Source organism: Halichoerus grypus, chromosome 6, assembly GCF_964656455.1.
Source record: "Halichoerus grypus chromosome 6, mHalGry1.hap1.1, whole genome shotgun sequence".
Lineage (NCBI taxonomy): Eukaryota > Metazoa > Chordata > Mammalia > Carnivora > Phocidae > Halichoerus > Halichoerus grypus.
The window spans coordinates 9099801-9110744 of record NC_135717.1 but is presented as its reverse complement, the minus strand read 5'-3'; the positions used below and the strand labels follow the sequence as shown (position 1 = coordinate 9110744).

Here is a 10944-nt window from a genome sequence, read left to right as displayed (position 1 = left end):
AGGGTCCTGGGATCGAGCCCCGCATCAGGCGCCCTGCTCAGCGGGAAGCCTGCTTCTCCCTCTCCCACTCCCCCTGCTTGTGTTCCCTCTCTCGCTGTCTCTCTCTCTGTCGAATAAATAAATAAAATCTTTAAAATAAATAAATAAATAAATAAATCTTTAAAAAAAGACTGGCCATCCATGGGCATGGTTCACATTCTGGAGCAAGGCCAGACAAAGGCAGGGCAGGACTTTTGGTGGACAGCTCAAGTGCTCAAGCGGTCATCATCTTGACCAGTGCCTTCTTTCTCCGGACACATTTAAAGGACACCAGAGAGGAACACCTGGGTGGCTCAGTCGTTAAGCGTCTGCCTTTGGCTCAGGTCATGATATCAGGGTCCTGAGAGTGAGCCCCACATCGGGCTCCCTGCTCTGCGGGAAGCCTGCTGCTCCCCCTGCCTGTGTTCTCTCTCTCTCTTTCTGACAAATAAATTTAAAAAATCTTAAAAAAAAAAAAAAAGGCCACCAGAGAAATGAGATAGAGCCTGCTGGAATGGCCACAGAAGTGTCAGCCAGAGGTGAAGGGAACTAAGAGGTACAAACTTCCAACTATCAAGTAAACGAGTCCTGGGGATGTAACATACAGCATGGGGAATATAGTCAAAAATATTATAATGACTTTGAATGGTGACAGACAGTAACTAGACTTATTGTGGGGACCATATCATAATGTATAAACATATCAGATCACTATGATGTACAGAATATTGAATGTCACTTAAGCTTCAATTTAAAAAAAAAAAGTGTCAGCCAGATGCCCTGGCCCCAGCAAGACCAGCTTCAGCTTCTCTGCCTCCCAGCTGGGCTTGGCCATGCCCCCCAGTTAATATTTTTTGAGCCTCTACTATGTGCCAGGCATTGAGCTAAGTGCTTCCCACGCATTCATGCCTTACTGAGTCCTCACAATCAACCCGTGAGCGAAACCCTTCTATTATGCCCATTTTACAGATGTGCAAAGTGAGGCCGGCCTATACAACTTCCTTGTGGAAAGAAACAAAGACCACCCAGATGAAGACAAACACGTTTTTCATTCAGAGCTTGCTACAGCAAGAGAGGCAGCCACTCTCATTTGTGTTTGGCAGAGACTCACAGACAGGCCAGGGATTGGGGGAGCCCCAGAGTGGACAAAAGGGAAGGCACAGGTGTGCTTCTGTTGGAGGGGGTTGGCATGGAGAAACAAATATCTTGTGTGTTTGATTTGGGAATATAGTTGGCTCTCTCTGGTTGATTCTGAGTTGGAAAAGGGAGGAAAAAATAGGAAGCTGGCAGTCTCCGACCAAGTCGTGATGGTTGTGGGCTAGTTGCTGCCAGGACTGTGGGTCAGAGTTCTCTTGTCATCTACAGCCTGGCCATTGTCCATTTGCATTTCAGTCTCTCATCCCTGCATGTTCCAGCTCTCGTCCATCCCTACAGAAAAGCTCTTCTTGCCAGAGTGAAATCTTGGTCACCATTCAGATGCCAACTCTGTGCTAAGATTTCTGCACGCTCCCCTCAACACACACCAGAACCTCCCCTCCTTTGAACTGCTAGCACTACTCTATTCTGCTTCGAAGTGGAGTTATAAGAACCTCGAGAGCGGCTGCATACTGAATGTCTCCGGTCACGCCTTCTGTGGGCTCCGCAGACTGTCTGAAGGCTTATTTGCAGCCATGGAAGGCTGCAGAACGTGCGCCCCTCCCCACAGCTGGCAACGACCCATGGAGCGGGGCTGTGATGCTGAGGAGGTGGGCTTACACCACTTTCCAGAGGCGTCAGCTCTAATTGCTCTCTGCCCGATGATGCTCCCTTACTGGCTACCTTCCTTTGCCTTGTATCACCTCCCCATCCTCTTGAGGTTACTCCCTGTACCTCCCGCACATAATCTTGGCACTCAAATCTTCGTTTTGGGGTCTGCTTCCAGAAAAACCCCAAGTGGAAAGGGCTTATTGTACCCATTTTATAGATGAGGGAAACTGAGGCTCAGAGAACTTAAGTGACATATGTCAATGTCATGCAGCTCACGAGCTAGGATTGGTACTAAACCCACACTGCTCTTGATTTGTGAGTGTGTGTGTGTGTGTGTGTGTGTGTGTGTGTGTTATTTTTCTCCCTAATTCTCTGAAGCCAGAGACCATCTTTTTCATTTAATAGCCTTGTGGAATAATGTGCTTGGTTGAAAATTTTTAAAAAATTTAATTGGATCCAGCTGTGCATGAATGTTTTACAAAGTTCACAACAGGACTCCCAAGAGTGGGCCAAGACCACTCCTAGGATGCCCCGGGCTCAGGCTGCCTTTATCCCCTCCAATGGGCAACTCAGGATGCTCTCTGGGCCACACACTCCATTGTTCATACTCTGACCCTGTCCCTCTAGGAAGAGAACAGACAAGACACAATCACCTTCAAAGGGAAATCACATTTTACTTGGATCGTTATTTGAGAAGAGCAAGTGTTTCCACACTCTTGACATCTCCATCACATGGTATCTCATACATAGGGAAAAAAAACCCAAAAAAACCCTGGAATCCCTCTCCCCCTTCAGTCCCCACTCCGTCTTCCCATCCTCAAATGTAGGGAAAGACCAGCTTTAAAGGCATAGCAGGTCTTTGTCCCTAAAGCAGCACAGAGCAGGCCATGCCACAAAGCGGACCACCTCCTCCAAACCCTATCTTCCCAAAGGAATTAAGCTACCCAAGCTGGCCCCTCGTCCTGATCCTCCAGGACCGTTTTATTACAAAAGGCAATGAGTCCCTAAAAACTTCATTACGTACAGCTTGTGAGACTCGTGCAAGGAAGGCTGGGATCTGGCGGCGCCTACGGCAAAGGAGCCCCGTATTTTCTCGGATTTTTATTCATCTGGGATTCTGGAAGTGGAACAAGCTGGGGGCATCGGCAATGTGATGACGAGCTGCAGCTGTCGACAGGTTGCCCGCACCCAGACAGACAGACAGACAGTCAGCCCGCAGGGTCCCACAAGCCCAGAGGACCCACAGAAGCCAGCTACAAGCTAAGTTTTTAGGTGCCGGCCAAGTATGTCTGCAGGTCGGGCCTCATGCCCCTGGGTTCTGATGGAGCCTGGGATGCAGAGAAAGCCTACCCCCTTCCTTCCAGAATCTTCTCCTCCAGCTCAGGGAAGGCAAGGGGCCCAGGACTCTTGGAGCGGTTGCTCAGCCTCCCCTGCCTCGGGTTTCGTTTTATAGACTGGTGTCAGGAAACAGGAACACTCGCTCTCCCCCTCTTACCGCTGGCTCACGGGCCCCAGGCGGAGGGCCAGGGGGCAGTTAGATGGATGTGGTGTTGGCAGGGTTCCCCTGCACCGGGGCTTTGGTGCTCATTGCCCTGACCCCAGGGGATGCCGTCTTCCGCCTGGCATCCAGCTTCTTCATGTACTTCTGGACCCAGGGATGCCTGGGGTTGCCACAGAACTTCTGGCCTTTCCTGGTGGTGAAGCTGTGGGAAGGGTGACAAGGGCACACTTGAGAGGTGGCAGGGACCTCGGACCACTTCCCCAGACGAGCAGGGAGTGTGGAGGCCCGCAGAGGGGCAAGCTGCTGCCCGGGGGGTGCCTCCTAGCAAGGTCCTGACACACAGTCCTCTCCCTGCGTGTCTGCATCTCTGCACATCCTCGGCCACCTCCCTGTCCGATGGGGGAGGCCCGGCCCTGCCTTCAGAAAATGCTGGATCTGAAGAGAGAGACACAATCTCTACCCACAGGGAGGAGAGGAGAGGAGAAAATGCATTGAAACCCCCCAGGAAAAAAAGGCAGATACCTCCAATTCACACGTCTTTCGGGGTAAGGTGACTCATAAAGACGCCAGAGCAGGGAGGGGGCGGTGCCAAGCCAGCTCTGAGCTAGGGGGTGCCAGGGGGCGAAATTACTCATGATACCAAGGTCACATTTCTACAGCAGGCCGCTGTTACAGAATAAGCTCACACTTGCTGTCTTGTGTGAGAGGCAGCTATGAAGTTATCTGGAGTCCCAGTGACCTTGAGCAGGTCACCTTTCTGGGCCTCAGTTGTTACCTGTAAAATGGGCATAATCCTATCTAGCTCACCGAATGGTCCAGAGGGTTAGTTACGATCATGGTATACATCCCCAGATAGTGCCTAGTATATGTGGTGACCCGGAGGCTCATCTCTCCCTGCCCCTCTCCTGCTGGGTGTCCAGGGAGAGGGAGATACTCACATCACTCCTGCCACCGGGCAGACACTCGCACTGGACAGCTGGTAGCTAATCACTCGGTTCTCAGGAACTTTCTTGGAAATGAAGGACATGCAGCAGGAAGAGGGGATGGGCACAGAGCCTAAAAGACGGGAGAGAGAACCATGTTCTTTCCCAGCCTGTCCAAGGCCTGGGCTTCAGGGATGGAGCACGTCCCCTACACTAACACCCCCAGACAGCTGCCCCTCAGCATTCCCCTCCAAACCCAGCCTGGTCGGTCCTCCACCCTCCGCTGTGCCGTCCAGCCATGCTCTCGGCATGACTGACCCGCCTGATAGCCCGGGGCTGAGTTGGAGGTCGTACCTGCAGGGTCAATGCGGTGGGCACATAGGGTCAGAAGCAGGAGGCTAGCCCCAAGGGTCGCAAGGCCTGCCATGTGCCGGAGAAGCAGTTCAGGACCTAGAGCTGGGGTGCAGGAGGAGAGGGCCAGGTTCCTTTCAGACCACCCCAACCTCCCTCTGCCTTTTATAAGGGCAGTTGGGAGGAAACATGCTCTGATTGAGCCTCCCCCCACACCCTCCAGATTGCCTTGAAAGTCCTCGAGGCCTATGAATTCTGCCAAGCGGAAGTGGTTGCCTAGCTGAGTCAGGGGTTATGTTATGTGGCGCATTCTAACAAAGGCTGGGGGAAGAGAGGATTGCCTCGCCTAAGTGAAGTGCAGAAGCTTTGGATGCAGAGTCAGAAGGCTGATGAGGATCCTTGGTGTGCCGTTCATTCCCTGTGGGATCCTGGATAAGTCACTCACCTATCTGAGCTTTAGTTTCTTCAGGTGAAAATGGGTAAAGTCACCCTATCTCCTTCCATTCATTCATTCATTCATTCACCAAGTCTTTGGACGGGGGGCAGCAGAGGGAGAGGGAAAGAGAGAATCTCAAGCAGGCTCCACACCCAGCGGGAAGCCCGATGCGGGGCTCCCTCTCACAACCCTGAGATCATGATCTGAGCCAAAACCAAGAGCCAGACGCTCAACTGACTGAGCCACCCAGGTGAATATCAGTTTATATTCACCAACTCTTATTAGGCTATGTGCTATGTGCCAGGCTTCCGGTGGGGAGACAGATATGCGAGCAAGTGTGCCTAAGAAGCAATTACAGGTGCTGACCGAGCGGACATGGAGCAGAACAGACACTCTTGTTGTTCATATGCCCTTGGACCCCTTCACCTTGTTTGCACACACTGGCTTTTGGTGACCTTGCATTTCTAGTGCCCAAGCTGCTGAAGCCACCTAGCCGGCAGGCTCTATGAAAGTGGGAAATACCTAGAAATCTATATCCTCGGGGCAGACCTTGACATAGGTCTGCTGGAGGGATACAGACCCCAGATATAGCATGACCTACACTGCTTCCTGAGACCCTGACTGGGTCAAGCCAGTTTCCTTCTGTGCAGCAGGACTCTGCTGACCCCCCTTCCCTCCTGGGTCTGCTTCCCCTCTGCCCTGTTGGTTTCCCCTGGAGGCACTGCCTAATGAACCACTTGCCCGCAAATCCTCCTTTCAGGGTCAGTTCTGAGGACCCCAGCCTGAGACAAGGGGTGTAGGTGGGGAGGGGGGATCATTGAAGGAACTGGCCAGCTCTGCTGGAAGGAAATTGGGGGATGCGCTTGGAATTGATGGCTGTGCTGAGGTTTGGACAGTCAAGAAACTGGTAGCTGCAGGAGGGCTTTGTAGGTCATATTGAACATTGCTGTTCTTAGGAACCGAGGTGACCTTGGCAGACAGAGTGGAATATGGCACCCACTTCACTCTGTCCCCCATTCCAGGTCCCAGACTGAGACCCCATATTTGGACTTTTGTCAACTGCTGATTCCATTTCCAGCCCCTCCCTCCAATGTTCTCCATTCCATTTCTCATGGGAATAAATCCTCGGCTTTCTCTGGCCTCCTTGCTCTGGCCATCCAGGGCATGCAAGCACACACCGATGGAGGAGCTCACTGCCACATGTCACCCGGATTACAGCCAGTTGTGTGTCTCTGTCTCCCATGGGACCACAAACACCAAGATCGATGTCCCATTTCCATGCCCACCAATTCCCATGCAGGTCAGCTATTGCGTGGCCAGTGTTTTTAGAATGAATATATGATGGACCAACTCTGACCAAGGACTCCTACGTGGTCTCTGCCCAGCATGACTGAGATCAGTGTGGACATACATGGGGGAATCAATAGGCAGGTCCTCTGATGGGGGCCAGGCCAGCCATTCTCTGAGCCTGCCTGAGATTCTCTCTTTCCCTCTCCCTCTGCTGCCCCCTGCCCAAAGACTTGGTGAATGAATGAATGAATGAATGGAAGGAGATAGGGTGACTTTACCCATTTTCAGCTGAAGAAACTAAAGCTCAGATAGGTGAGTGATTTATCCTGCTCCCCTCAGCAGCCAGCAGTGATGATCTTCACCTGGCAGAGTACGGGGGACATTAAATGAGATGGCCTTTATACATGCAGGGGCTTTCCATGATTCCATCTTATGACATCCATTTGAAGATTTGCTTCTCAACAATCCAGAGGGGACTTTTTGACTCAGGGGTGCTGGGACAGAGTGCAGAGGAGCAGGAAGACATCAGGCAGAAGCAGCATGCAGGAGAAGAACGAGGACAGGGCTGAACAGGGCAGGAAGCTTGTGCTATCCGCATGTTGAAACCTGAGGGAGTGGCACGGCAGAAGGTCACTGGGTGGGAGGGTTTGGGGTGGGGTGCATTCTTTAGAGACCAAGGCCCTTTCTTTCTTTCTTCCTCTCTTTCTCTTTCTTTCTTTCTTTCTCTTTCTTTCTTTCTTTCTTTCTTTCTTTCTTTCTTTCTTTCTTTCTCTCTTCCTTCTTTCTTTCTTTCTTTCTTTCTTTCTTTCTTTCTTTCTTTCTTTCTTTCTTTCTTTCTTTCTTCTTTCTTTCAGAGCACGAGTGTGCTAGGTTGAGGAGGGGCAGAGGGAGAAGGAGAGAATCTCAAGCAGACTCCCTGCTGAGTGCAGAGCCCCACACGGGGCTCTATTACATGACTCTGAGATCATGACCTCAGCTGAAATCAAGAGTTGGACACTTAACTGACTGAGCTACCCAGATGCCCCATTTCTTTCCCCAAGGCCTTTCCAAAAAAGTGCCCAGTCTTGGGTGAAAGCAAGTGAAAGCAAAAGAAAAGGAGGCTCTAGGAAAGCAGAATAGAAAACAGATAGAAACAAAGAGGAGGAGGAGGAGGAGGAGGGGAAGGGGAGAAGGGAGAAGAAAAGGGGGAGGGGGAGGGGAGCAGACTTGGGGAAAGGAGGTAAAGAGGAAAGAGGAGAAAGAAGGGGGGCCCTGTGAAGTGCTCTGAACACCCCTGGCTCCAGCTCAGACTCTGCTCCTTGCCCACTGTGGTTTCTCCATCTGAGAAGTGGGATGCGGCTGGATCTGCTTTTTCCCAGAGTGTGGCAGCTACATGACCACATGATACAAAAACGGGCATATTTCACGTTAATTTAAATATGTCTTATTATGGTGACCCTCTATGATAAAGGGGTGTTATATTTATATAACATATAAGATTTTCCCAAAGTAAAAAATACGAGTTGACAAAATAGAATAAAGTAGGTCAACAGGACCAATAGTGTGGACATAGGACAAAAATTGTGACGATGACCCAGGAATAGCTGAAACCTGAGAAACCTGGCCAATGTGCCCTCTGAGGGCCTCTCCCCTCGAACGTGCATCCAGGCAGCAGAGGAGGGAGGAGAAGGTTGGAGACTAAGTGGGCAGCTGGGAGGAGAGGAACAGGAGAGGAAAGCAGAACCGTGCCTGGCAGGGAGCAGGGGGCAGTGGTCCTGCCCTTGTGGAATGGCAGCAAGGGAGGCTGTCTGGTTGCCTCTCCTGGGGGAGTCACCCCAAGAACAATGATGTAGTACCAAACCCAAGCTGCATGATGCGGGCCCATGGACGGTAGCCAAGGGGGTGAGGGGACTCCAAGACACATCCCACTGAGAAAGGACTGGAAGAAATGGGCTGTTAGCTTGGACAAGAAATGACTCCAAATACTTGAAGACATGTCCCAGAAAGGGAGAGTTGGCCCCGATGGCCCTAAATAGTGCAAGAGTAGACAGTTGTGAGGGTAGGGTGGTGTGAATCGGGCAGGAGGGCAGCACAGGAGCAGGGCTCAGCTTGCCTATGAAGTTGCTAAGAGTTTCGGATCCCTCCTCCCCATGAATCCACACTTCATCCCCAAGGCAACTGAGCCTTAGAGGTCAGGCAAGGGTAGAGCCGGCATTTGAATTGTGTTCTGTCTGAACTCAAGGTTCATGCAGTGCCTCTCACCTGGGAGCTCAGCCTTGATCCTGGGGGCAGCGGGGCCACCCATGCTTTGGATGTGCAGAGTTTAAAAGAGGTCAGATCTGTGGTCTAGTGACATGATTGGATCCACTGGTAGGCGTGGTAGGAAAGGACTGGGGCAGGGAGGCTAGCTGGAGGTTATTGAAGCTGTCCAGGGGAGGGATGATGAGGGACTAGAGCAGGAGCCAGGAGAGGTAAAATTGGCTCCATTCCACCTGTTAGATCTACTTGAAGTGCCTGGAGGAGAGGGAGATGCAGAATCTGGGAGGTGCCCCCTGGTGCATTCCAGGTTGTGGGTGACAAGCACCTGCAGGTTTCCTAATACCCACTTCTTGGAACTCAGTCCAGAACCCACCTTTTTAAGCCTCTCCCTAAACCCAGTAACCATGGCCCAGGAGGACCACCCTCTGGATTTGAATATCACCTTCCAGGATGGAAATCTTTGCTCAGCTCTTCAATGGCATTACCAACATTACTTAATTCCTCTGAGCCTTACTGTTCCTGTCTCATCTATAAAAGGGGAAATAACAATTTTCATCTCATAGGTTATTACAAGGATTGAACATGATAATTCATGTCAAGTGCTTAGCTCCCAGTCCAGCATAGATCAAGTGCCCCCCTGGCCATTCTTATTTTTATTACAACAACCTGTTTACAAGCCAGTGAGATGACTAAACAACCACAGGCTCTTCCATGAGCTTTACTATATTACTGCATTTAATCTAATCTTTACACTAATGACCCTGTACTGTAGATATTATAATATCATAGTACAGAGAGGTGAAGCAACTTGCTCATGGTCACACAACCACTGACTCCACTTTTGGTTTGCAGCTGAAACATGAACTACCATATAGGGTGTTAAAAATATGGGAGTAGTGAGGGAGTAAAAGGCTAAGAAAGAGAAGGAAAATGGGCAAGCTGATCCTAAAATTCATATGGAAATTCGAGAAACCCAGAATGGTCAAAATAATTTTGAAAAAGAAGAATAAAGTTATGGGGCGAACACTTTCCACTTTCACAGGTTACTACAAACTAAAGTAATCAAGATGGTTTGGGTATGGGCATAAGGATAGACATACAGATCAATGGAGTTTAGAGTCCAGAAGTAAACCCTCACATTTACAGTCAATTGATTTTTTTAAAAAGATTTTATTTATTTATTTGACAGAGAGAGAGTGAGTGAGCACAAGCAGGGGGAGCGGCAGGCAGAGGGAGAAGCAGGCTCCCCGATAAACAGGGAGCCCAATGCAGGACTTGATCCCAGGACCCTAGGATCATGACCTGAGCTGAAGGCAGACGCTTAACCCACTGAGCCACCCAGGTGCCCCTACAGGCAATTGATTTTTGATAAGGATGCCAAAGCCATTCGATGGGAAAGGATAGTCTTTTCAACAAATGGTGCTGGGACAACTGGATATCCATATGCAAAAGAATGAAGTTGGATCCCCTCCCTCACACCATATGTGAAAATTAACTCAACATAAATGTAAGAGTTAAAACTATAGAACTTTTAGAAGGAAACATAAGAATAAATCTTGATGACCTTGGATGAAGTAACAGCTTCCTTGATATGATACCAAGAACACAAGCAAACACAAAAAAAATAGTTGGACTTTACTAAAAAATGTTGTGAATTGGGGTGCCGGGGTGGCTCAGTTGGTTAAGCATCTACCTTTAGCTCAGGTCATGATCTCAGGGTCCTGGGATCCAGCCACGCATCGCATTGCATCTGGGCTCCCTACTCAGCGGGGAGCCTCCTTCTCAGGCTCCCTCTGCCCCTCCCCCTGTTTGTGCTCTCTCTCACTCTCGCTTTCTCTCTCTCTCAAATAAATAAATAAAGTCTTTTTAAAAAAAAAAAACTTTGTGAATCAAAGGATACTATCAAGAAGGTGAAAAGTCAACTTACATAGTGGGAGAAAATATTTGGAAGTCATCTGATAATTCTAGTATCCAGATCGATTCTTCAGAAAATTCTTAAAATTCCACTTGTGAAAAGACAGACAATCCAATTTTAAAATAAGCAAAGAATTTGAATAGATATTTCTCCAAAGAAAATATACAGATGACCAAGAAGTACATGAAAAGATAACGCAACATCATTAGTCATTAGGGAGATTCAAATAAAAACTACAGTGCGATAGCACTTCACACAGACAGCTATGGAAAAAAAAGAAAAAGAAGTGTTGGCAGAGAAATAGGAACTCTCATACATTGTTCCTGGGAATGTAAGATTGTGTAACCACTGCAGAAAAATTTGACAGTTCCTCAAAAAGTCAAACATAGGGTTACAATGTGATGCAACAATTCAAGTCCAAGGTATACTCTAGAGAACTGGAAACATGTTCCTGCCAAAACTTGCCAATGAATGTTCACAGCAGCATTATTTGTAGTAGCCCAAAACATGTAAACAGTCTAATGTT

The 10944-nt window shown here is 49.3% G+C and overlaps 1 protein-coding gene across 4 annotated transcripts; it reads right to left on the bottom strand.

Moving 5' to 3' along the window:
• Positions 1-2191: 2191 nt before the first annotated feature.
• Positions 2192-10594, bottom strand: CCL24 (C-C motif chemokine ligand 24). Of its 4 annotated transcripts, none has more exons than XR_013448452.1 (5): positions 10431-10593; positions 4543-4644; positions 4204-4321; positions 2789-3467; positions 2192-2387 (listed from the first exon to the last, which is right to left on the bottom strand). XR_013448452.1 is itself a non-coding variant. In XM_078074056.1 (5 exons), the coding sequence occupies exons 1-4, from the start codon at positions 10456-10458 to the stop codon at positions 3299-3301; spliced, it is 417 nt and encodes a 138-aa protein (XP_077930182.1). In that variant the 5' UTR covers positions 10459-10594; the 3' UTR covers positions 2192-2387; positions 3260-3298. The 4 variants fall into 4 exon arrangements, 3 of the variants coding, with proteins under 3 accessions (XP_077930182.1, XP_077930181.1, XP_035968415.1); XM_078074056.1 differs by having other exon boundaries at positions 3260-3467; positions 10431-10594; XM_078074055.1 differs by lacking the exon at positions 2192-2387 and having other exon boundaries at positions 2419-2897; positions 3260-3467; positions 10431-10594.
• Positions 10595-10944: the final 350 nt, after the last annotated feature.